At 41.4% G+C, this 27,563-nt stretch overlaps 1 protein-coding gene across 1 annotated transcript in view; it reads left to right on the top strand.

Moving 5' to 3' along the window:
• Positions 1–5,719: 5,719 nt before the first annotated feature.
• The window catches only part of eps15l1a (epidermal growth factor receptor pathway substrate 15-like 1a), a 495,582-nt gene continuing 473,738 nt past the window's right edge, over positions 5,720–27,563 (top strand). Inside the window, exon 1 of the mRNA XM_059991699.1 lies at positions 5,720–5,809. Within this exon, the coding sequence (XP_059847682.1) occupies positions 5,783–5,809 (27 nt within the window). The 5' untranslated portion in view covers positions 5,720–5,782. The remainder of the gene's footprint in view (positions 5,810–27,563) is intronic.

Here is a 27,563-nt window from a genome sequence, read left to right as displayed (position 1 = left end):
TGGGACCAAGAAGACATTAAAATGCAAGGGGCCAATATTCCTGTGGGGAGTTGTGCTCACGCTACTCAGCAGGGTTTAAACTAATTTGGCAGGCGGTGGGAAACTCAGTGGCAGTTGAGGCCATTGATCCAAATTTAGAGGATAAATCAAGCAAGTCCAAGGGCAGAGTAGTCAGGAGCTGGTTAGGAATTTTTGGGAGTACTGCTAGAATCTATTGTAAAGCAAGAAGTCTCATGAGCAAGTCAGATGAGTTTAGAATATGGATCAGCACAAGATATTACAATCACAGAACATAATTGTGTGAAGAGCAGAACTCTCAGCTTAATGATCTGGGCTATAGATGTTACAGTTCTCAGTCACTGGGAGTTGTAGTAACCATAGTGCTCAGTTCAGTTCTGTGGACCACAATGTTTTGTTAATGTGGTGGGTTAGAGGAAAATGGCCATGCTGGTTCAAGCTGACAAGAAGGCAACATGTGGTATGGACAAGAGCACCACTGAACACACGTTGAACCTTGACGTGGATGGGCTGCAGCAGCAGAAGCCCGCACTGGGTTCCACTCCTACACCGAATGAAGTGGCCACTGAGTGTAGCTTAGAAAATCTGTTTAACTGTAAAACCCCCACTGAGTGAACTGCAGTCTTAGCTTCTTCAGTAACCCTTCTTCTAAGATATGACAAGTGGGGTTAACTAGATAGGGAATCGTAAGTAGTCAGATAAACAAGCAGCTTGTGGCGCCATCTAGTGATATCTAAGAACATTCACCCATAGACTGACAACAATATCCTGTATGCCACAAGTGCCAATGAATGAACAATTCTGAAAAAAAGGAGCCCAACCACCACTCCTTAACATTCAGTGGAATTACAACTTCCTTGGGATTTCTGCTGACGAAAATAAATGTATAAACTCCTTAATGCTGTCAAGAAAAGCTAGGTCAGAGTCCAAGTTTCTTGTGGTGAGTACTGGCTATACCAAAGCTTTTTCATCATCTATAGGGTACCTTTTTAGGAATGTCTTTAAATACACTCTACTTGGATTGGTGTAGCTCCAGTGACACTCTTGACACCATTCAGATCAAAGTAGTTCGTTACTTCACTGGCTTCCCATCTATCCCCCCAAAGATTTAGTTCTCCCAGCACCATTTCTGGATATTTCCAGCAACTATGTTTTGTATCTTGTAGTTTCAGGATTGCTTTTTCATCCCTCTCACCCTCCCTTCTCTCTATTTATGTAAAAGCATGGGTCACCAGTGATCTAAAGGCTCTTCTCAACCTCAAAAAGAGAGCCTTTCGATCAGGATTTGAAATGTGCAGAGGGAGCTAAAGGAGAAGATCAACATGGCTAAAGAGGAATACAGGAGAGAGCTGGAGAACAAGCTTGGGCAGAGTAGCACATAGGAGTTGTGGAAAGGCATGAAGAACATCACTGGCTTCAATCAGCCTGGCCGTAGAGCGTTGGAATGCAGCCGTGAATGGGCTAATGAGTCAAATGAATTCATCAATAGGTTTGACAATTGCCCTCCTGTTCACATCCCATCAGCACACCCAATACTCCTCAGCACTAATGCCTCCCCTCCACCCTTCTCCCCCCCTCCAGTTCAACATGTCGATGAACAACCTAGGCTACCACTGTCTACATTCCCTCCTTGCTCTGCACCTACCATCCACACCTCCACATACCAACTGCTAATGTCCCGGTCTTCACCTCCCTCAGTCCCCACCTTCCACCAACTCCCCAGTCATTGTAGACTCTCCTTCACTACTAAGTAGGTGGGAAGGGCTGTGGGGAAACTCAGACACGGCAAAGCATTGGGACCAGATGCTGTGAACCCCATGATCCTGAAGGAGTGGGATGAGCAGCCATGTGGAATTCTCCAGTGCATTTTCAATCTGAGTCTCAGCCTGGAAAGGGTCCTGACTGTGTGGAAAACATCATGTGTGGTCCCTGTACCCAAGAAGGGCTGACTGAAAGTCTTGAGTGACCCTGACCTCACACATCATGAAAACTCTCGAGAGGCTGGTCCTGGCTCACCTCTGACCCCTGGTCAGATCAGCCCTCGATCCCTGGCACTTCACCTACCAGGAGCACATTGAAGTCGACGTTCTGTCGTCTACCTGCTGAACAAAGCCTACTTCCATTTGGATAAGCAGGGCAGCACCATGAGGATCATATTTTTTATTTCTCAAGTGTCTTCAATACCATACAGCCCTCTGCTGGGAGAAAAGTTCCATTCAATGCAAGTAGGCATTTCCATTGTATCCTGGATAATGGACTACCTGACTGGCAGACCACAGTTTGTGCGGCTTCAGAGCTGTGTGTCAGACATGGCTATAAGCAGCACTGGGGCCCATGTGGGACTGCATTGGCTCCCTTCCTGTTTACTCTGTACACCTCGGACTTTAGAAACAACACTGTCACCTGCAGAAATTCTCTGATGGTTCAGCAATAGTTGGATGCGTAAAGGGAGAACGGGAGGATGAATACAGGGTCCTGGTGGAGGACTTTGTCAAATGGTGCAAGTTGAATCAACTGCAGCTCAACATCAGTAAGACAAAGGAGATGGTGATGGACTTTAGGAAGACCAAGCCTGCACTGCCCCCTGTTACTATTAATGGTGAGGGCATGGATGTGATGACGGGGTGTACCTGGGGGTGCACCTGGATGCCTAACTTGAGTGGAGCAGCAACACTGAGGCTGTGTACAAGGGCCAAAGTTGTGTCTTCTTCCTGAGGAGACTGAGGTCCTTTGGAGTATGTAGGCCTCTCTTTCTCATGATCTACCAATCTGTTGTTGCCAGTACAACCTTCTATGAGGTGGTGTGCTGGTACAATGGCATCAACATGGGTGATGTAAACAGCCTCAATAAACTGATTAGAAAGGCTGGCTCAGTTATAGGAGTCAAACTGGACATAATGGAGGCTGGGATAGATCAAAGGACCCACCGGAAAATCCTGGTAATTCTAGACAATGATTCTCACCCTCTGCATGCCACCTTGTCTGAACAGAGGAACACTTTCAGTAATCAGCTGAGACAGCTGTGCTGCTCCAAAGAGCACTACATGAAGTCATTAGGCTAAATAATCAATCTATAGCTAAGGGAGTTATGAACCCCTCCGGTTAGATTGTTTGAGCTAATTTTTTTTAAATTCATTTTTATTTCTCTTCTAACATTTGTATGTCTGTGAACCTGTATTACTACTGTGACACTGTAACCTCCTTTGGGATCAATAATCTCTGTCTCTTGTCCCCTCTCCCCCTCCCCCTCTCTCCCTCCCCCTCTCTATACCCCTCTCTCCCTCTCCTCCCCCTGTCTCCCCCTCCTGCCCTCTCCCCATCTCCCCCCTCTACCTCTACCCCGTTCTCCACCCTCTCTCTCCCCTCCCCCTTCTCTGTCCCTCTCTTTCCCTCCCTCTCCCCTTCTCTTCCTCCCTCTGCCCTTCTCTCTCCCTCCCCCTCTCTCTCCCCTTCTCTCTCACCCCCCCTCTCTCTCCCTTCTCTCTCACCCCCCCTCTCTCTCTCCCCCCCTCCCCCCACTGTCCCTCCTTCTCTCTTACCACCCCACCTCTCTGTCTGTCCCCCACCCCCAAGACAATTGTAAGAAAGATAAAGTTGTGATAGTAGTTGGAGGCCTGTGACTAGTCGTGTGCTGCTAGTATCAGCGCTGGGTCCATTATTACTTATAATATATATTAATAGTTTAGATGATAATGTGGTAAACTTGGCCAGCAAATTTGTCGATGGTACCAACAATGAGGTCAAGGAAGGCTATGAAAGAATGCAGCGTGATCTGGACTAACTGGAAACTCAGGCTGAAAAATGCCAGATGGAATTGAATGCAGACAAGTGTGAGGTGTTGCACTTTGCCAGGACAAACTAGTGGGTAGAACTTGCATAGTGAATGGTGGGGTGAGTAGTGGAACAAAGGGATCCGGGAATTCAGATCCATATGTACTTGAAAATGACATCACAGGTATATCGGGTTGTAAAGAGAGTTTTGGCTCATTGGCCTTTATAAATCAAAGTATTGAGTACAGGAATTGGGATGTTATGTTGAAGTTGTGTAAGACATTCGTGAGGTAGAACTTGGCCAATTTGTGTGTAGTTCTGACCACCTATCTGCTGGCCAAAATATCACTAAGACTGAAAGAGTCCTGTGAGTTTAGAACCTGTTGTAAGGAAATGTTAAATAGGTTAGGACTTTATACCCTGGAGTTTAGGGGAATGAGTGGAGATTTGATGGAATGTGATTGGTAGTGCAAATAGTGTATCATGTTGTATTGTTTTCCATTTTGTAGTATGGATTTACAGTACTGTGCAGAAGTCTTAGGCATACAAGATTTTTAAAATATGGATTCAGATGGCATGGCCTCCACTGATCTTTGGAAAGACAGAAGCAAGCGAGATGGCCAAAGTCTGAAGAGAACTGAGGCAAGATGCTTGGAACAACCTACCTGCCAATTTTGTTACAAAACTGCATGATAGTGTAGCTAAGAGAATTGATGCAGCTTGAAAGGGTGGTCACACCAAATATTGATTGGTTTAGTTTTTTTTACTGTTTACTGTCCTTTATAGTAAATTTTGATGTTTAGAAACTTTTCATTTCGTTATTTTTGACAGCATTTTCACTTTACAATTTTTTTTACGTGCCCAAGACTTTTGCACGGTAATGTAGATATTAGCAAAAGGGGAATGATAAAGAATTTCACTGATAATGGAAAATTGGAGATTAAGGCAACCTGAAGATAATATAACAAATAAAGGGGTATTTATAGAGTTTATTTTCTGACCTCAGGAAATCACAGTGCTTTACCAACTTAATGCTTTGTGGCTGAGTCACTGCTGTGATGTAACTCATTCCACAGAAACCAGATGATCTGTTTTGGTGTTGATTTTGTAGGAGTGAAGAATGTTAGGGTATTTGAAAGAATACTCTGCTAACAATCGGAAAAGTATGCATGGTATTTCTTGTCTACTTATCTGGTTGCATCATTGAATATGTTATTCAAAACACACGACTACGGATGGTGAATTGTTAGCAATGCACCAAAATGCTAACTTACAAGACTGTGAAATATAATTTGAATCCATGATATATAGCGTAGAATAGAGAGTAATATTTTTCAGCAATTGGTGATAATGGAAATCAACTATAATTTTCAAATGTGCATAATGGATCTCACTCTTCAAATTTGGCTATGTCAAAACTTGTATTTGTTTCTCAGTTATTGTAATTATGACATTATCTGTTGATCTTAATTGTAAGGGTTGCTTTGCACAAATGTGTTACATACTTTAAGTACAAGTACTGTTATAATTTCGTAAATTCTTTGGAATACTGAGAGGACTATGAAATAATTCCACCATTTTTATCCTACTTTGGGAAAAATCTCAGCAATTATCCTGGCTGTAAAATATTATGGGTGTGTCGAGGAAGACCAAAATAAAATAATCGAAATGGAAAGCAACGCTGTTTTCTTGCTTTATTTTGTGGGTGTTCAGGGAAAATCCCTTTGCCCTGAGATGGAGATGCAGGAAACCTAGCTAGACATGAATGGGGTAGATGCAGGCGAACACAATGGAAGGGCCCGGACGACGGTTGACACTCGCTTCACCGTAGCGGGACCACTCGGCCCCTCCGCACGGGCAGAGCGCGCTGACCTGACCTCCCGCATGCCTGATGGGGACACGTCACGCGCGCGCCCTCGCTCCCGCTGGCGCGGGTGGGTGTGTTTGCACCGTGCGCGTACTCGTGGACTCCCAGTGGCCATCCGCGGCGAAGATGGCGGCGCTGCTCTCCCTCACTCAGGTACTGGGGAATCTGAGGGGCGCGAAGAGGACTGGGAGGTGGCAGCGGCCATCCGCTCCTCGCACTCGGCGTCCGGAGCGGGTTTTGAATTCAAGCAGGCGCGCGTGTCTGAGAGGGAAGCGCTATGGCAAATGAGAGGCAGCTAGGCCGCGGTTGGGCGGGGGGGGGGGGGGAAGAGATCAAAGCGGCGGCTGAGCTTCAGTCCAATGTGCGCTGCTGACAGCGCCTGAATACGTCCCCTTGTTAGATAACCTCAGCCTTCCGTGATGGTCGTCTACTTCACTTACCCTTATTGTGATATGATCGGCGCCGTCTTCCTGCTTGCGACTGGTGAGGGCTGGCTCCGGGGCCCGCCACCGTTTGTACCCCCCAGTATTTATTTACATTGGTTCCGGTCTTCCCGGCGGAAGCAAGGAAACGCAGTCTTTCTCTTAGGTTGATATACTTATTCAAAAAGATGCTCGAAAGATCTGTGTGCCAAGAATCACGCTTTTACTGTTTTGATTCTCCTGTGATATGTTGATATGCCTGTCATTTCTATACGAATCTGTTATGACGCCTTTTTTCACTGTAAAAGGCTGTCATTGATTAAGAAATTGCATGTGCCAAAAGTCAGCATGATGCTTCAAATATTTCATTTTACTTTCTTACTTCCTAGTTCTAAATAAGATAATAAGCGGTTTTAGCCTTTTAAATATCTATAGTACGTCACGTTTCTTTAAATCATGATGCTTTGGTGATGCTTTATTGAGAATTTAGGGCTCACCATTGAACCTGACATCCACAACAAGTAAACGTAGCCTCTCGGGGTCACTCAATAATGGAGAAGTGCATAAAAATTCGCTGTTTTTTTTCCCTCCCTTGTCGCTGTGTCGCCTTGGTGTCTATTATTGCTGTGATAAACTTTGTTTAGAAACTTAAGAAATACTTTCTCTGTAAACATAAAAAATGGTAGAAGTTTGGCATCTGACTCAAGTTAGCAGCCTCTGGTATGTTTGTGGATTTTAAAGCTGATTAAATATTTTTGCAAGTGAGACCAAATGAAAATATCTTTACATTTGTGGAGACAAAGGGATAATCGATTTTTCTGATCTAGACCCTGCATAAGGACTGAAACATTGACTTTCCCTTTACCTCCGCAGATGTTTGCTGACCCACTGAATTCCTCTAGCAGTTTTTTTTGCAGTCCCTTGTGTCAGCATCATGATATTTGTGTAATGTTACCACTATATTCTGTTCTAACTCTGTACAGAAACTCTTTCTGCTACTGCAAGATTTTTGGTTAGTAACATTCTACTTCACATGAATACATAGGTTTCTATTGTGATTGGCATGGTCCACTAAAATAAGAATGCTTATTATTTTGTGTAAACATGTATGGGTTTTTAATGTGTGCAAATTGTATATGATATACTGTAAATGACAAGTAAAGTGAGGCTTTCTGATCTCTGTATAAAAATTAAATAGAAAATACTAGCAGCATAAGCTGGTCTTGGTAATATAGAAAGAAAAACAAGTAATATTACATATTTGAATTGAGAATGAAAAATTTGTGGAGAGGGAAGCAGAAGTTGATGATTCAGGTTTATAACCTTACGTTAATGTTTGATTAAATTTTGGCTGATATTATACAATCCTCTACAACATTTTCTGGTTTTAGATTTCAAGTGCATCAACTGCATTTTGTTTGTCCATCAGTGCAGGAGGCTGATTTCTATGGTGGTGATAGTATATATTGATTATTTCCACATTAATTAAAATTCTGATTTTTTTTTTTACAAATTCTGAAATGCTGTCAATTAAAGATTTTAGTTTAAGACCAAAGGGGTGTAATTGATATTTTATGAACTGTAGAATCTGTGGCATATTTGTTGAAAACAATGTAAAGCTACCAATTCTTAAAAAGTATAGTTTCTGATAGATATTATTAAAGTTAATATATATTTTTGGTAATAATAAAATACTTTTTACGTGACAGTGAGATTATTTTAAGTGTGACCCTGTTGAGAAAAGAGTAGATTTAATCACCTTCATGATTAGTAGGTTCAGGCTCTTAAATTGTATTTAGAATTTAATGTCTTTCCTCCTAAGGCCTTCTCTGATGAGAGTTGAACATATTTTATAAGTACCTTCTGTACATACAAGAAGCAACGTTTTAAGTCTGTAAAGTTTTGCAGTATTGTAAAAGGGATTCCAGTTAATCGGGGCAGCTGCTTATTTGTGACAACACTTGAAGACCAAAAACTAATCAAGAAAATAGCTGTGATTTCCTGAGTGTATTTGGGACACTGTGCTGGTTAATTGGGACAGGAAGCTGTTGCCCAAGTTTCAAACTAGTGTCAGTTGCTTGCACTTGTGGCTGTTAAACGCTGCACCTGCCTCAAGTTAACACTTTTCAAATAGTTGTGTGCTTTTGTGATCAAAACACAAACAATGATTTTTGTCACAAATAGTTGGTGAGAAATAAGCAGTAAGCCAATTTCAAATGGTTTTGCTCACTTGCAATTTCAAACATTCAAGCTTGGGGATGCTACAAAGGGCTGGGAGTGAAAATGAAACTATTTTACTACTTATACTTTAATAAATTAGGAACTATGAAGAACTTGAAGGTATTGACAATTGAATGCTACAATGAAAATGAAGGGTTTATGAAAGTAGTCCGTTATCTACACTAGGGGTTGGTACTGATTCTGTTCATTACAGCCAATCAAAAGAACACAGCGGCATTGACTATATGAATTCCTCTGGTAACTATTGGGAACTACAATTGTAAAATTTAATATTGTTGGTGTTCATTTTTTCTATATTCATTTAAATACCAAATTTGTTACTCAGTTAAATGATAGTTTATCTTTTTTTAAAGTAAGTTTTAAATTATTTCCAAGAAATTTCGGCTAATTGAGGCCAAAATCTACTGGTCCTGATATGTCCCTATTAACTAGAATTCACTGTACTAAACTATTCATGGTAGATTGGTACATGTACGTTATTGGAATTTGTTGATGTCCAATATGAAGTGTGAGAAACAATTAAAGCTTAGATCGTAAAATTTGAGAAAATCCAGTTATAGCTGGTAATCCAGTGCAGAAACCGGTTTAACCAACATTTTGGATGTTTGTGTTGGTTAATGCTTTGGGCTATGAAGTACTCACCAGAAGTTAATTGGATTTTATAATAGCTTTCAAGAGTCAGATTAATGTGTCATTGGCTATCAATAAACACAGATATTATAGAAATTTGCCTTTTTAATGAGGTTTTGACATTGAGAAGTGACAGTCATAGGTTCAAACTTGTTTTGAGTTTATAATTCTTTGGAGTGATTGAATCTTATTGATGTTTTGAAAATTCTCTGAATAAAATCACAACTTTTGATATGATAGAAAAATGCTGGGAGCGCAGGGTTAAAAGTTCGCTCGACATCATGGGCTGAAGGGCCTTTGCTGTAATGTTCTATGTTAAGTTTCAATTGTCAGTGACTGAGGGAGCTCTTAGTAACATAGAACTGTTCCTTACATTTCCATGTTATTTAATAGCTTTAAGATCCATCAAATGTGTATTTACTTATTCTGAAAATATAACTGAATATTACTTGCGCGCTCGGGGGTGGCCTGTCACTAGATCGAACTCAGGAACCTTCGTTCTCAAGCCCAGTGCTGGTCTCTCTGTGCCACCAGCCAACCTTGTTGCACAATATAACCAGTGCATGAAAGATAATAAAGTGGAAAAGCCTTGCATAGAGACTCCCACTCTCTCAGCCTCAGGACTCCGGATCCAGTGGCACAGAGAATCGTTACTGCATTGGGTGGCCATGTCTTAAGTGTTCTGCTGCACCCTATGCATTTCACAATGCGCTGCTGCAACGTCTTCTCAGTTGTTGAACCCCCGGGGTTTCCTCTGCCTGATCCACCGAAGCAGTCTTCGCATGCTGGGATGAGCAAATTCCTATCTCACCGGTTTAGCTGGCCTGTCGAAGCCATTGCCAGGGGTGTGGCCTCTGTCTCATGCAAACAGCTATGAGGAGCCACAGGTGAGAGCTGGGCATTGGTGGGGACCAATGAATGACGAGCCACTCCAAGGAGTGCGACAAGCCCCCCACCATATAGAGGTGCCACCCCTCCCATGCACCCCATGCCTGAACTAATAACACACAAACAATTGTACTTTTCACGTCTTTATTGAACATATTATTTAATAATTTATAATTATATTAAGAAAAGTGGATAAAATGAATGTAGGTTCCTTGAAGTACGAGAAGAGGGAATTGATATTGGATAATGAGGAAATGGCAGAGGCTTTGAATGACTATTATGTGTCTGTCTTAATGGTGGAGGTCATGGCTAACATGCCAAAGAGAGGTGTTATGGATGCGATGGGAAGTGAGGACCTTGATACAGTAGCTGTCACTGAAGAGATAGTGCTGAGCAAACTTGTGGGCTTGAAGATAGGTAAGTCCCCTGGTCGTGATGGAATACATCCCAGGGTACTGAAAGAAATGGTAGAAGTTATAGTCGAGGCTTTGGTGATAATTTACCAAAATTCTGTGGATCCTGGACCCAGTGAATAGGAAGACGGTGAATGTCACGCCACTGTTCAAAAAAGGATGTAGGCAAAAGGGAAGTAACTGTAGGCCAGCTAGTTTAACATCTGTGGCTGGGAAAATGCTTGAAGTTATCATTAAGGAAGAAATAGGCATCTGACAAGCCTAATGGAGTTCTTTGAGGATATAATGAGTGCAGTGGATAGAGGGAAACAGATGGACGTTATTTACTTGGATTTCCAGAAGGTGTTCGATAAGGTGCCACATAAAAGACTTATACAGTAGGGTCTTTTAAGAGCCTCTTAGATAGATACATGGAGCTAAGAAAAATCGAGGTCTATGCACTTGGGAAATTCTAGCCAGTTTTTAGAGTAGGTTACATGGTTGGCACAACATTGTGGGTGGAAAGGTCTGTAATGTGCTGTAGATTTCTATGTTCTATGTTCCATAAGATAAGGATGCATAGAATTGGGGGTGATGTAGTGGCATGGATAGAGGATTGGTTAATTAATAGTTGGGATACATAGGTGTTACTCTGGTTGGCAATCAGTATACCACGGGGGTTGGTGCTGGGCCTGCAACTGTTCACGATATACATTAACAGTCTGGAAGAGGGGATCGAGTGTAGTGTATCTAAGTTTGCTGATGATACTAACCTGAGTGGAAAACCAAATTGTGCTGAAGATATGGAGAGTCTGCAAAGAGATATAGATAGGTTAAGTGAGTGGGCAAGGTTCTGACAGATGGAATTCAGTGTTGGTAAATGTGAGGCCATCCACTTTGGAAGGACAAAATGGAAGTAAAATGTGAAAATTGCACATGCTGCTGTGCAGAGGGACATGGGAGCGCTTGTGCATGAATCACAAAAGGTTGGTTTGCAAGTGTAGCAGGCGATCAAGAAAGCAAATGGGATGTTGTTCTTCGTTGCTAGAGAGGTTGAATTTAAGAGCAGGAAGGTTATGCTTCAACTGTACAGGATACTGGTCAGACTGCACCTGGAGTACTGTGTGCAGTTCTGGTGTGTACTGGCTGGAATTCAGAAGAATGAGAGGGGATCTTATAGAAACATATAAAATTATGAAAGGGATAGAAAAGATAGAGGCAGAAAAGTTGTTTCCACTGGTAGGTGAGACTAGAGCTAAGGGACGTTGTCTCAAGATTCAGGGGAGTAGATTTGGGACAGTGATGAGGAGGAACTGTATTTCCTAGAGGCTGGTGAATCTGTGGAATTCTCTGCCTAATGAAGCAGTAGAGGCTTCCTCAGTAAATATATTTAAGACAAGGTTGGATAAATTTTTGCATAGTAGGGGAATTAAGGGTTATGGGGAAAAGGCAGGTAGGTGGAGGTGAGTCCATGATCAGAATGGCGGAGCAGGCTTGACAGGCCAGATGGCCTAATCCTGCTCCTATTTCTTATGTTATCATTTACAGTCCATGGTGGAAATAGTATGTGAACCATTGTATTTAATAACTAGTAGAGCCTCCTTTAGTAGCAATAATATCCACCAAACGTTTTCTGTAGCTGCTGATCAGAATTGCACAATTGTGAGGAGGAATTTTAGACCATTCCTCCATACAAAACTATCTGTTCATCAATATTTCTGGGATATCTTACATGAACAGCCCTGGCCATTCTGTTGTTGATTTACTCTTGTGTTTCAGATCATTGTCTTGTGGCATCATCCAACTTCTATTAAGCTTCAGGTGATGGGCTGCTACCCTGACAATCTGTAAAATGTCTTGATAAAATTTGGAATTTGTTGTCCCTCAATGACTGCAAGATTTCCAAGCCCTGAGGTAGAAAAGCAGCCCCTGACCATGATGCTTCTTCCAACACAGTTTGGATGAGGTTTTGGTGTTGGCATGCAGTGCCGTTTCTCCTCCAAACATAGTGGTGTGCATTTCTGCCAAAAAGTTCAACTTCTGTCTCATCTGTCCATAGAACATTGTAACAGAGGTATTGTGGAACATACAGGTAGTCTTTTGCAAATTTGAGACGCGCAGCAATGTTTTTATTACAGAGCAGTGGTGGATTCCGTCATAGTGTCCTTCCATGAACACTATTCTTGTTCAGTATTTTTATTATAGTGGTTACATGAACAGAAACTTTAGCAACTTCTAGAGATTTCCACAGGTCTTCTGCAGTTAACTTTGGGTTCTTTTTCACCTCCTTTAGCATTGCACATTGTGTTCTTGGTGTGATCTTTGCTGAATGCCCACTCTAAGGGAGAGTAGTAACAGTACTGAATTCTTTCATTTGTACACAATTTATCTTGCTGTGGACTGATGAACACTCAGGTCTTTAGAAATGCTTTTGCAGCCTTTGCCAGCTTCATGCATCTCTACAATTCTTCTAAAGTCCTCCGAAAGTTGTTTTGTTGGAGTCATAGTGCACATAAATCTTTCTTGAGAAGAGCAGGCTCTGTAACTTTGTATGTCTTTTTTTTATAGGGTAGGGCATCTCTACTACCTACATTCTATTCTCATCTCATTGATTGAAACACCTGACTCCAAATAGCTTTTATAGATGGCATTGCCCCAGAGGTTCACATACTCTTTTGAACTTGGACTATGATTGGTTAAATGGTGATCTTGGTATTGATGAGAAGAAGTACAATTGTTTGTGTGTTATTAGTTGAGGCAGATTGTGTTTGTCTATTCACAAACAACAGAAAATCTGCAGATGCTGGAAATCCAAGCAACACATGCAAAATGCTGGAGGAACTCAGCAGGCCAGGTAGCATCGATGGAAAAAAGTACAGTTGACATTTAGGTCTGAGACCCTTTGGCAGGACGGAGGGTCTCGGCCTGAAACGTCAACTGTGCTTTTTTCCATCGATGCTGCCTGGCCTGCTGAGTTCCTACAGCATTTTGTGTATGTTGCTTATGTTTATCTATTATTGTTACTTAGATGAAGATCAGTCCATATTTTATGAGTAATTAGTGCAGAAAACTGGGCAATTGCAAAGGACTCTCAAACTTTTTTTTGCATCTGTATATGCATACTATAACCACTTGATAGTGGCCAGAAGAGTTTCTCTTTTTAATGGACCATTACTGAATGTGATACACCAAGCATGAGATTAATGAACAGGCTTGAAATTGTCTTGTGTTTAGTAATCACCAGCTGGCACATTCTATGTGTTCTTTTCAGTAAAATTCAGAAGTAAGTGTAGGATGGAGAGAAATGGAGGAGACAAAAGGAATTTCTCTGAGGGTGTGAAATAGCTCTCCCATTTTCTCAGTTTTGATTCACGATGTCAGATCTGAAGCATGAAATGTTAACTGTTCCTTTTTCCACAGATACAGTCGGCCCTCCTTATCCGTGGATTCTTCATGCGCGAATTCAACCAACCGCGAATCGCGAAAATCCAGAACTGCTCTTCCAGCACTTGTTGTTCGAGCATGTACAGACTTTTTTTTTCTTGTCATTATTTCCTAAACAATGCAGTATAACAACCATTTTACAGAGCATTTACATTGTATTAGGTATTATAAGTAATCTAGAGATGATTTAAAGTATACGGGAGGATGTGTGTGGGTTATTGTGCATCAGGATTGAAAAAAATCGGAAGTTCTCTTACTACGTAAGTCGGAACAGGTACATCTGGTATTATTTAACGTCATTTAGTCAAATGCTTGTCTTAGTATATAGCATATATTTTACCTTTCTATGCATATAAAACACAAGAATGTATGTTTCAGCGCCGGGCTGGTGAAAGGAAGTTCTTGGGACTTGGAACAGCCCGCTCCCGAGTACACTCTCCACCGTGCCGGGTTGACATGGAGGATCAAAAACTCAAGACCCCAAAACCCAATAATTAAACCACTGCATTGCTTAGTGATAATTATAGCTTTCATCGGAGCAGAGCCTTTCTCACTTTATCCTTTAAAATTGTTCCGATTGTTGACCGATGTAGCCTAACGCTTTTGCAGTGACCGATGGTGTTTCACCTCTTTTCAATCACTTTATTATTTCCAGTTTATTTTCAATCGTGATCGTGATTATTTTTGTGAACAGAAACACTGCGCATTCAGAGCTCTGGCGCCGGGTCCTAATGTCCACCACACTGAAACAGGTTAAATAAGGTCTGGGGTTCCGCTGGTTCCTAAGGTCCATCGGATTGAGACAGGTTGAATAAGGGACTTGAGCACCCGCAAATTTTGGTATCCGCGAGGGGTCTCAGAACCAATCCCCCGTGGATAAAGAGGGCCGACTGTACTGCCTGATCATCTGACTTTTTCCAGTATTTACTGTTTTCATTTCAACTTCCCAGTTAACTTTATTTTGAGATGCTGGAATCTGGAGCAAAAAACAAGTTGCTGGAGGAACTTGGAGGAAAAAAATGACTATCCATTTTCTTCTACAGATGTTGCCTGGCCCACTGAGTTCCTCTAGCAACTTGATTTTTGCTCCAGGTTCCAGCATCTCAAAATAGTCATTTTTTTTAAGCTCGACTGATAAGTAATCTGTGATTGTTCATGAAAGAGTTCTCTAGCCCCACCACGTGTGTTCCAGTCTTTTTGTGCATCTACACTAATCTAATTTGCCTACTTTAATATATGATTCATGCCTGACTATTTATCTAAAGTAAAGTAGTTCTATCTGATTCCACTATTACATTTGGCAGCGTGTTTCTCTTTCTGCATAAAAAGAAAGCCCTTAGTTCACCTTTAAAAGCTGCTTCCTCTCACCTTAAGGGTTTACCCCCTATTATAAAGCTGTGATGGGAAAACATTTTTGACTATCTACCCTATCTATACATCTCGAGATACTTCTGCTCATGAAAGGGACCAGGTGAAGGATCCTTCTTGTCTATTTCTCTCCATGGATGCTGCTTACCAGGTTGAGTTCTTCCAGCAGCTTGTTTAGCTCCAGATTCCAGCATCTTTACAAATTGCAATGAGCTGAATGCTTGAGTACAGTAGCTATTGTGTCTAACAGTCTTGACAAGAGATTTGGTTTCTGGCTGTGACTGTGATTTATTTCTTAATCACTTTAGAATTCGATGCTAAGTATAAGCAGGTTACTGCTGGGGGGGGGTGGGTTTCCTATATTTTATTTATCTCTGCACTTGCAGAGAGGGATAATTTTACCATAAAATTCTCTCTGATTACCAAACAGTTTCCAAAGTTCAATTGTGGGAGTGTCTCTTTACATAATGACTTGGCCAAGATCGGATTGCTTTTATGATAGTTCATGGCTGTTCATATTTGCCTTGCTGTTTTTGCGATTGGTAGCTACACTTCCCTCATGGCTCTGTTTTGAAGTCCCCTTCTAAGCAATTGATTTTCCAGGCAAGGAAGCTTAGCTTTGAGGATTGTTTTGCCCTGCAGGCTCAAATCACTGCATCGACTACTAAAATAATGTTGTGGTAATGGTAACTACTTTAACCAAGAATTCTAGCCAATGCTTGATTAATGTCAGATACCAAAGTTTCAGATATATTTGCTTTGATTACCTGTAGTTCTAAGATTAATGCTATGTGTATTTTAACCAGTGGAGTGCAATTGTTTCGTAGGATGTTGTATTTATAAATTGCTGCATCCCCACACAGGAGAGGAAAGGATCCGGACTAAAGATTTTGTTGAAGTTGCAGGTTCACAGTTTCTGAAGGACAAATTGGACCAATTGAACTTTTTTTTATCCATCAGTTTCTTGTGTTCAGATTATGAGGGATGATTAGGAAATTTTGGAATTAGTGTAATTCTAGTAGGAGGACCTAGATATTGTAGATGTTGCAGGTCTGATTTGAAACTAGAGCTATAAGTACTTTGCTGGTAAGGCAGCCATTTGTTTTTCTTTTTATATCTATGCTTCGCTTGAAAGACCACCATTTCTGTCCATTCCTAAGTGACCTTGAGAAACTGGTGGTGACCCATTTCCTTGAGCTGCTGCAGTCTTTGTAGTGAAATGTTCTCACATTGTAATTTTTTAAGGAGTTTCAAGATTTTGGCCCAGTGATGATGGTGTAATGGCAGTATATTTCCATGTTAGAATATTGTGTAACTTATTAGTATTCCTGTGAACCCATTATGATCTGAAGATTTCCAATATTTTCTATTTATATTTCTGGCAGTATGCTCATTTTCTAGTTACACCCTATCCTCGTTATATGCATCTTCAGACAATGCGGATTCACAGTTACGCGTCAAACCTGTTTCTACCAACTTCTCCGTATATGTGTCCAAAACTCACAGTTATGCAAGGCTGTTGGGACAAGAAGCACTGCTTTCTCGCCAATACAAGTCACGTGCGTGTGCCTCACAGTCTCACTCCCGCCAGTCTCGCTTTGGTTTTGGCAGCATGTGGATGTGTGATCTTGCGCTATTAAACTTTTGTTGTTATTACCTACGGTGCACTGATTTTGTGCTTGAAATATTTAACTATGCCTCCTAAGTGTTTTATGTCAAGTCCTGGGCCATCAGCCAAGTGGCAGAGAACTGCTTTAACACTTGAAAAAAAGTTGGAAATTATAAACAGGGCCGTGTCTGGTGAAGGAAACACAGCTCTGGGACATTACTTCGGCCTGGGTGAGTCCACGATCAGAAACATAAAGAAAAATGCTGAGAAAATAAAAAGTGCAGTGATTGATTCATCAGAGGTGTCTTCAAAGATTGTTACCAAAGTGCATGACTCAATTATGACAAAAATGGAGAAAATGTTGAGTTTGTACATTGAGCACGAAACAAAAAAAAACACCTAGTTCCGATCATCTTTGTGTGAAAGCTTTGGAAATTTATGGTCGCCTTTGTTTAGAGGCTAGTGAGGAAGTGTCAAGTGATATTGTTAGCTTTAATGCAAGTAGAGTCAGAGAAGAAGGGTCAGAGCTGTCTCTTATTTCCTGAGGAGACTGAGGTCCTTTAACATCTGCCGGAAGATGCTGAGGATGTTCTGTGAGTCTGTGGTGGCCAGTGCTATCATGTTTGCTGTTGTGTGCTGGGGCAGCAGGCTGAGGGTAGCAGACACCAACAGAATCAACAAACTCATTCGTAAGGCCAGTGATGATGTGGGGGTGGAACTGAACTCTCTGACGGTGGTGTCTGAAAAGAGGATGCTGTCCAAGTTGCATGCCATCTTGGACAATGACTCCCATCCACTCCATAATGTACTGGTTAGGCACAGGAGTACATTCAGCCAGAGACTCATTCCACCGAGATGTAGCACAGAGCGTCATAGGAAGTCATTCCTACCTGTGGCCATCAAACTTTACAACTCCTCCCTCAGAGTGTCAGACACCCTGAGCCAATAGGCTGGTCCTGGACTTATTTCCACTTGGCATGATTAACTTATTATTATTTAATTATTTATGATTTTGTATTGCTATATTTCTTCACTATTCTTGATTGGTGCAGCTGTAATGAAACCCAATTTCCCTTGGGATCAATAAAGTATGTCTGTCTGTCTGTAGGGGATGGTTTTCTAAGTTTATTAATTGTCACAGTCTTCACAGCTTAGCTGTGAGTGGTGAGCAAGCTAATGCTGACCAGGAAGCTGCTGAACGCTACCCTTTGCAGTTGTGAGCAGCTGTTAGGCATCACACCAAAGCAGGTGTTCAATGCAGATGAGACTGGATTTTTTGGAAGTGTATGCTGATACATACTTACATTAGTAAGGATGAAAAGACTCAAGTTTTGAGGCAGCAAAGGATAGGTTGACTCTGTTTATGTGTTCCAATGTGTTAACTTTCTTTTGATTTATTACTTTGAATATTACCTTAACTTGATTAAATATAATATGAATGTTGCCTTGTGGTACTGCTTTTGTGTCATATTGGTATGAAAATGTGAATAAATTACAGATAAAACATATTTAGAAAGCCCTGCAGAACACATCCCTATTTTCTCCATTTAAATAATTATTCACATTATGCTTTTTCCATACTAAGTGTCAACTGTGAGGAATAACGAGGACAGGGTGAATATCGATTAAGATAGGCATATGGTATCTGAAACTCGGGTCTTTCTCCACATGAAATAAAGTTTTATTTTTATTTAGAGATTGACATGGTAATAGGCCTTTCTGGCCAACGAGCTTGCTCTTCCCAATTACACCTTTTTTATAAGGCCACATGTATTATGTAGCTTCAAAGCAGTTTTAGCCTTTGTCTAAAGTTGGATGGAAAAGTAAAATACTGTAATTAGAATGATAGTGTCTGCTGTGAATAAAACTTGAGGAATGATAATTTGGGTTTCATTAGGCTGTTGTATATGTGAAGCAGTAATGGGTGCACATTGTGAAATATTGTTAGAAGATCTTTATTGATTCTTTATCTCATGTTTCAGTAAAGTTGATTAATAAGTACCTATTTTGCATTTTTCTTTAAAACCATAAATTGTGTGAGTGAGCACTTTTATCAGCCAGAGTAGGAAGCTGGCAGAAGTGATGGAGGACATGATCTCGCCTCTGTTTGAAAGGAATTTGTGTGTTCTCTCTGTGACTGTGTGGGTTTTCTCCAGGTGCTCTGGTTTCCACCCACATTCCAAAGATGTAGGTTAATTAGTCACATGGTATAGTTGGGCGGTGTGGACTTGTTGGGCTAGAAGGGTCTGTTACTGTGCTGTATCTCTAAGTAAATAAAAGTAGACATCATCTGTAGTCATTTTAAGAAATAGCATGACAAATAACAGCTTCCTTGTGGTCAAAAATCCAGTAGTCTCCAGATAAAATATTTTTACCACAAAGTGCAAAACGAGGGTTGCAATAAAAATTACTCTTTGTATGAGTTGTACAATATTATTCAAGATGTTCAGCTAGCAACTTCAATACATAATTATTGTTCTGTAAGATAGAAGTAGTAGTATTAGGTGCTCTTACATGCATTTAGGCAAGTGGTGAAAAAATTATTCCATGATGATATATGTTTATAGCCCCCAAACTGCATTTGAACTTAATGGATTGATTTCGTGACTCATCTTAATTATGAAGTTTAATTTTACATCAGGCATATAGTAATTTTTTTGGTTTGTTATTCTAGCACGGTTGAGCAAGTTGAGAATATTTCAGCACACTCCTGTCTTGTTCCTTGTAAATAATAGAAAGTCTTCAGGTTATCAGGAAATGATGTATTTGCAGCAGCTTCTTCCGCTGACATGCCTTTGTCACCGTTGTATTTATATGGCTGATCCAGTTGAGCTGTGATTTGTGTCCCCCAGATATTGATGGTGGGGTTTGGCTGTAGTAATGCCATTGAATATCAGTCGTTGGTGGTTAGGAATATTGTTGAGATGGTAACTGCCTGACACTTTTGTGTTGCTTGGTACTTATCAGACTATGTTGTTGAGGTTTTGTGCTTTATTTGCTGAAAGAAGTTCAACAAGGAGCAATCATTAGTTAACACATTTAGTTCTGACTTTATACTGGAAAAATAAAACACCTTTGAGCTAACTGAAGATTGTCAGGCCTAAGAGGGAAGGCAGGAGATTGGGGCTGAGAGGAAAATGGATCAGCTATGATGAAATGGCAGAGCATGCTCAGTGGGCCTAATGGCCTGATTCTGCTCTTATATCCTACGTTCTTATAGTTTTATGGACACTGTCTTGAAGAAATGATGTCCTGAGTTTGATATCATTGATCTCTAGTTACCACACATAATTTCTTTTATCAAAAGAACCACTCCAACCATTAGAGTGTTTTCACCTTAATTTTCTCATTATTTTCAATTTTAATCAAGATTGCTTAATGCTGCACCTGGTCGTATGCTGACATGATGTTGAGATTAATTACTGTCACCTTGCTTATGGAGTTTAGCTGTGTTGTCCTATTTGGAGCAAAGGCTATGATGTCCAGAGTAACATGTTCTGGCGAAGCTTTTTATGAGCATCAGTTATTGTGAGTATCTGCTATTTGGTTGCATGATTGATATCTTCTATCATTTGGGTGATAGAGGTCAACTTGGGTTATGAATGGATTCTGTTCCAGAGATCTGCTTCTAACCTGAACACTTCCTAAGTTGGAAATGACCAAAAACAGTCTGGAGTGTATGTCATTGACAGGAGAGCAAGTAAGAACAGAGAACAGTTTGCCAGCCAGCCAACCTTACTGATGCAATGGGTGAGTGAATGAGTGGCTCACAATCCCAGCTCTGCTCAGCTCTGTTGTTGTCCCTTGGGAGAGGGGGATGGTGAGGAAAAAAGGCAAATGCAAATGCTCTGTTCCCACACAGAAAAAATGTTGACATTTCTGCAGGAACTGGCAAATCCATCCCACTGATCTCCTAAATACTCGATCGTATGTATTGTCAGTCCATAAGTTGGAGAGTTTGAAACCGGGGAAGAGCTGTAATTGTCTAGATTGTTGATGAACGTATTTGGGAAGTTTTCTTCATGGTAGATGCCAATGTTCTAACTGTACTGGAAAATCCTGACTAGCTGTGTAGCAAGTTCTGAATCAAGGGTATTCATTACCACAACTAGGATGTTGTTTCTGTTGCTACTGTCATATCCAATATTAGAAACATAGAAAACCTACAGCACAATACAGGCCCTTCAGTCCACATGTGCCAAACATGTCCCTACCCATGAAATTACTAGGCTTACCCATAGCCCTCTATTTTTCTAAGTTCCATGTACCTATCCAAAAGTCTCTTAAAAGACCTTATGATATCCGTCTCCACCACCGTTGCCGGCAGCCCATTCCATGCACTCACCACTCTCTGAGTAAAAAAACTTACCCCTGACATCTCCTCTGTACCTACTCCCCAACACATTAAACCTATGTCCTCTTGCAGCAACCATTTCAGCCCTGGGAAAAAGTCTCTGATTATCCACACGATCAATGCCTCTCATCATCTTATACACTGCTATCAGGTCATCTCTTATCCTCTGTCACTCCAAGGAGAAAAATTTCACTCAACCTGTTTTCATAAGGCATGCTCCCCAACCCAGGCAACATCCTTGTAAATCTCCTCTGCACCCTTTCTATGGTTTCCACATCCTTCCAGTAGTGAGGTGACCAGTACTCCAAGTGGGATCTGACCAGGGTCCTATATAACTGCAACATTACCTCTCGGCTCCAAAATTCAATTCCACGATTGATGAAGGCTAATACACCGTACGCCTTCTTAACCACAGAGTCAACCTGCAGAGCTGCTTTGAGCGTCCTATGGACTCGGACCCCAAGATCCCTCTGATCCTCCACACTGCCAAGAGTCTTACCATTAATACTATATTTTGCCATCATATTCGACCTACCAAAATGAACTGCTTCACACTTATCTGGGTTGAATTCCATCTGCCACTTCTCAGCCCAGTTTTATCAATGTCCGTTGTAACCTCAGACAGTCCTCCACACTATCCACACCACTTCCAACCTTTGTGTCATCAGCAAACTTACTAACCTATCTCTCCACTTCCTCATCCAGGTCATTTATAAAAATTACCAAGAGTAAGGGTCCTAGAATAGATCCCTGCGGCACTCTGCTGGTGACCAACCTTCATGCAGAATAGTCTTGGCCATTTCTTGAGGTTATTATGTTGAGTGAATCAAATTGGCTGAAAAATGTTTTCTGTAATGGTGGCACATTCCAACAGTCATGGAAATCCTCTGAATAGGTAGTGGTGTTCAGTTATTAATATCACATGTACTGAGGTACAGTGAAAAGCTTGTCTTGAACACTGTTCATACAGGTCAATTTATTTCACAGTGCATTGATGTAGTACAAGATAAAACAACAACAGTATACAAAATAAAGTGTAACAGCTCTTGAAAAAGTGGAGTGCAGGAGACCATAATATGTAAGGTCATAATTAGATAGATTGTCTACATATTCTGTTTCAGTGTTTGTAATTGATTCCCTTCTTATTATGTTTTGTTGATTGGGCTTTAATTGTAAGGCAAAAATTGCTAGCCATTGGTAACAAGAAGCCTTACTGTAGTGGTTGCCAACCCGTTGATCTTTGAGACTTTCCCAGTTAATCCCGGAAAAAAAAAAGAAAAATAAATACGCAAATACTGTTGAGAGATTGTTTCTGGGTTGAGGGTTTTAGTTCTGTTCTTTCTGTCCAGTGTGCATGCGTATAGCTCTCCCGCATTATACAGTGTAATTCACTGGTCCCCAACCACCTGACCGCGAAGAAATGATATGAGTCGGATGCACTTTTCCTCATTCCGTCAGCCCACTGTTGAACTTGAACCCATGCGAAGTCATCAGGCGACTAAGTGCAGTGATACCCTCGCGCCAGGAATCACCGGTTTGCCCTCGGGCGGCCGGCGGTAAGTGCCGTCGCTACTGGCCTGGAGCGCTGCCTCTGAACCTGTTTAGCACACCGAATGTTCGTGGGGAACCCGGTGCTAAAATATTTGCAGACGACCTAATTCAGACTCAGTGTTTCGTAAGTATCAGAACAGCTACCATGCTGCGATCTATTGAAACAAACATTTGTCGACCGATAGAGCCTACAGCGGGGTGGGCGGGTGCTCCGTCGCGCTCCCCGCTCGGTTGGCCGTGTTCTCCGGACTGTGACTGTCATGGCCCCGGTACGAGGATTTCCGGCCCTGACCTTGTCCTCTCGCCCCACCCACGACCAGCCGCACCTGGCCAAGGTGTCTGACAGCGGGCAGACGGGAGGCTGAGTTCGGGCCCGGAGGCTGTCTAATGAGGCAATGTCTCAAAACTGCTTCAGTACCCTGAGTCCAAGCACCCAGCACTTAAAGATGAACTGGCTGAGCTTTCTCAGAGGAAAAAACGTGAGTAAGCGGGACAGAAGCCGAGAGCCGTGAAAACTAGAATAGACTGGACATAAGGAACCTGTTTTGAGTATTGCTGTATTCCGGTTGATTTTAACACCCCTCCCCCCCGTTGGCCGGTCCACAAGAATATTATCAATATTAAACCGGTCCGTGGTGCAAAAAAAAAGGGTGGGTACCCCCGGTGTTTATATATTATTTCTCCTTCTGGGTTGCAGGGTTTTACTTCTGGTCTTTTCTGCCCTGGTGCACATGCGTGTAACTAATTGATGTGGGGTCAATCTCCCTTTTAATGAGGCCGAGGTAGGGGATCTTGGGCTTAAAAAGGTTGGTGACCACTACCTTACTGCTAACTTTAGACTTTGATGATACACAGTATGCGTTTTGTTCCTTTGTGTGAATTGCTGAACTTGTTAACAAGAGCAAACCAGAGAAAGTGAAAACATACTAAAATTGATTCAGCTTGAGCTAAAAGATAAACATGAGAATGTTTGGATAATTGTGACAGATACTCTTCTGGGAAGATTCAAGGATCAGTAGTGTAACTTGTGAAGTATGTTCAAAGCCAAAAAAAAAGTCCTCTAGCAATGACTCTGATACTTGAATTAGTAGACTTACTGTGGGAAGTTAATGTGAAAAATGTACTGCAGATTATCTGTGATGTTATCAAAACTGATTAAGTGAAAAGAACATTGGCTCATTCAAGGTGAGGGAAAGATTAATCCCATATCTATTGAACTTGTTTTGGAAATTTTTTATTTGCAGCTTTTTCGTGATTGATGTTTGCTATGGCCCAATTGTGAAGATGCAATATTTGTGCCTGGTGGGAATGAAGACAGCAAAACTCGATATACTGGTAATGAGGTTAGACATTCAGTGGATAGATCAAAGTGTGAAAGGTTGTTCAAGTCAGACTGAAACAAGGGTTGGTTTAATGCAGAATAGAGCAGTTTATATTTTCATGTTTTAAGAAGATAGCGTTAAAATTATTGCAGGAAAGTATTCAGATTTGTGGCTATAGTTCTTCACAAACTTCAATCATATTGTTCATTAAATTCCATTGTTCCCTCAAACACATGACATTCACTATTTGCCACAGTACGGGCATGGGGCAGCATAGAAGCATAGCAGTTAGTGCAATGCCATATTGCACCAGTGATTAGGGTTCAGTTTCCTCTGCTGTCTATAAGCAGTTCCTATGTTCTCCCCTTAACTGTGTGTCTGGTTTCCTCCTATGTTCCAATGTTGGATGGGTTAGGATTAGTAAATTGTGAGCATGCTGTGTTGGCACTGAAAGCATAGTGACACTTGCAGGTTACCCCCAGCACATCCTCAGACTATGTTGCTCATTGACACAGACAATGCATTTTACTGTGTTTCAATGTACATGTGACAAATAAAGCTAATATTTAAACCTTTAGAAAACAGGGAGCCAAACTGAAGCCCACAGGCTATGTGAGGCTACTCTTGCTTTGGTCTGCTGAAGGTGACTACTCTAATATTTTCCTGTGTGTGAACGCCAAAGGGGATAGGCAAGCTCAAATTTGCTCTGTAGCCACCCAGCATTGTAAAGATTGGGTCGTTGACTGATATTAATGATATGGAAGAGGATAAGAAAGAGGATAACTGGAAAACTGTACAAATTATGAGGCGTCGGGGGGGGGGGGGGATGGCTGATCCTTTTTCTGTCTCCCCCTCAGCCCCAGTTCCTGGCCTTCTCCCCGTAATGTTTAATGCCATGTCCAATCAATTACCTCATCAAAGTCTGCCTTAAATACAGCCAATGACCTGGTCTCCATATCTGCATGTGGCAACAAATTCCACAAATTCATCACCCTTTGGCTAAAGAAATTTCTCTGCATTTCTTTTTTGAAATGTCACCCCCCTATCTTGAGGCTGTGCCCTCTTGTCTTAGACTCTCCCACAATGGGAAACATCCTTTTCACGTTTACTCTATCTGGGCCTTTTGACATTAGAAAGGTTTCAATGAGACCCTCTCTCATCCTTCTAAATTCCAGTGAGTACAGACCCAGAGCCATCAAATGCTCCTTGTATGATAACCCTTTTATTCTTGGAATCATCCTTGTGAAGCTCCTTGGGACCCTCGCCAATGCCAGTACATCTCTTCTAAGATGAGGAGCCCAAAACTGTTCACAATACTCAAGGTGAGGCCTTGCCAGTCCCTTATAAAGCCTCAGCATCACATCCTTGCTCTTGTATTCTAGACCTCTTGAAATGACTGCTAACATGGCATTCGCCTTCCTTACCACTGACTCAACCTGCAAGTTAATTTTTAGGGTGTTCTGCACAAGGACTCCCAAGACCCTCTGCACCTAAGATTCCTGGATTTTCTCCATTTAGAAAATAGTCCGCACATTTATTTCCACTACCAAGGTGCATGACCGTGCATTTTCCAACATTGTATTTCATTTTCCACTTTTTTAACCCAATTCTCCTAATCTGTCTAACTCCTTCTGCATCCTACCTGTTTTCTTGATGCTACTTGCCCCTCCACCAATCTTTGTATCACCTGCAAACTTGGCAACAAAGCCATCTTTTCCATCATCTAAATCATTTATATACAGCATAAAAAGAAGCTTTCCCAACACCGACCCATGTGGAACACAACTAGTCACTGGCAGCCAACCAGAAAAGGATCCTTTTATTCCCACTCGCTGCCACTTACCAATCAGCCATTGCTCTAACTGTGTTAGTAACTTTCCTGTAATACCATGGGCTCTTAACTTGGTAAGCAGCCTCATGTGTGGCACCTTGTCAAAGGCCTCCTGAAAGTCCAAATATACAACATTCACTGCATCCCCTTTATCTATCCTACTCGTAATCTGCTCAAAGAATTCTAACAAGTTTGTCAGGCAGGATTTTCCCTGAAGGAAACCATGCTGATTTTGTCCTATCTTGTCCCATGTCTCCAAGTACTCGCATCACTTCATTGTTAACAATTGATTCAAACATCTTCCCAACCACTGGGATCAGGATAACTGGTTTATAATTTCTTTTCTGCTGCCTTCTTCCTTTCTTAAAGAGTGGAGTAATGTTTGCAATTTTCCAGCCCTCTGGAGCCATCAGAGTCCAATGATTTTTGAAAAATAATTTCTAGTGCCACCACAATCTGTAACGCTATCTCTTTCAGAACCCTAGGATGCAGTTCATCTGGTCCAGGAGACTTATGTACCTTTAGGTCTCACATATAAAATGCTGGTGGATTGCAGCAAGCCAGGCAGCATCTATCGAGAGAAGAAGCACTGTCGACGTTTCAGGCCAAGACCCTTCGTCAGGACAAACCCTCCTGACGAAGGGTCTCGGCTCGAAACGTCAACAGTGCTTCTCCCTATAGATGCTGCCTGGCCTCCTGCGTTCCACCATCATTTTGTGTGTGTTGCTTGAATTTCCAGCATCTGCAGATTTCCTCATGTTTACCTTTAGGTCTTTCAGCTTTTTGAGCCCCTTCTCTCTTGTAACAGTAACTGCACCCACTTCTCTTCCTTTACACGCTACGACATCAGGCATACTGCTAGTGTCTTCCACAGTGATGACTGATGCAAAATACTCATTTAGTTCAGCAGCTATCTCTTTGTCCCTATTATTTCTCCTGCCTCATTTTCTAGCAGTTCTATATCTCATTTCTCTTTTATTTTTTAACATAGTTGAAAAAAACTTTTACTATCCACTTTGATATTATTTGCTAGCTTGCTTTCATATTTCACCTTTTCCCTTCTAATGATTTTTTTTAGTTGCTCTCTGTAGGTCTTTAAAAACTGCCCGATACTCTATCATCCCACTAATTTTTGCTTTTTTGTATGCCCTCTCTTTTGCTTTTACAATTGCTTTGACTTCCCATGTCAGCCACGGTTCTACTATTTTACCATTTGAGTATTTCTTCTTTTTTGGAATACGCATGTCCTGCATCTTCCTTATTTTTCCCAGAAGCTCACAGCATTGTTGCTATGCTAACATCCCTGCCAGCAGCTCCTTTCAGTTTACTTTGGCCAACTCCAATCTCATACCAGTGTAATTTCTCTCACTCCACTGAAATACTGCTACATCAGACATTACTATCTTCCTATCAGATTTCAAGTTGAACACAATCATATTGTGATCACTGGTTCATAAGGGTTTTTTTTAAAACCTTGAGCTCCCTAATTGCCTCCAGTTCATTACATAACAATCAATCCAGTATAGCTGATCCCCAAGTAGGCTCAACGACAAACTGTTCTAAAAAGTTCTCTTAGGCACTCAACAAACTTACTCTCTTGAGATCTATTATCAACCTGATTTTCCCAATTGACCTGCATGTTAAAATCTCCCATGACTACCATAACATTGCCCTTTTGACTTGCCTTTTCTATTTCTTGTTGGAACCTGTGGTCCACCTCCCAGCCACTGTTGGGAGGCCTATATATAACTGCTATCAGTGTCCTTTTACTCTTGCAGTTTCTTAACTCAACCCATAAGGATTCAACATCTTCTTATACTATGTCACATCTTTCTACTGATTTGATGCCATTCTT

The sequence above is a fragment of the Hypanus sabinus genome, chromosome 16 (genome assembly GCF_030144855.1).
Source record: "Hypanus sabinus isolate sHypSab1 chromosome 16, sHypSab1.hap1, whole genome shotgun sequence".
Classification (NCBI taxonomy): Eukaryota; Metazoa; Chordata; class Chondrichthyes; order Myliobatiformes; family Dasyatidae; genus Hypanus; species Hypanus sabinus.
This window is presented reverse-complemented; position numbering and strand designations above follow the sequence as displayed.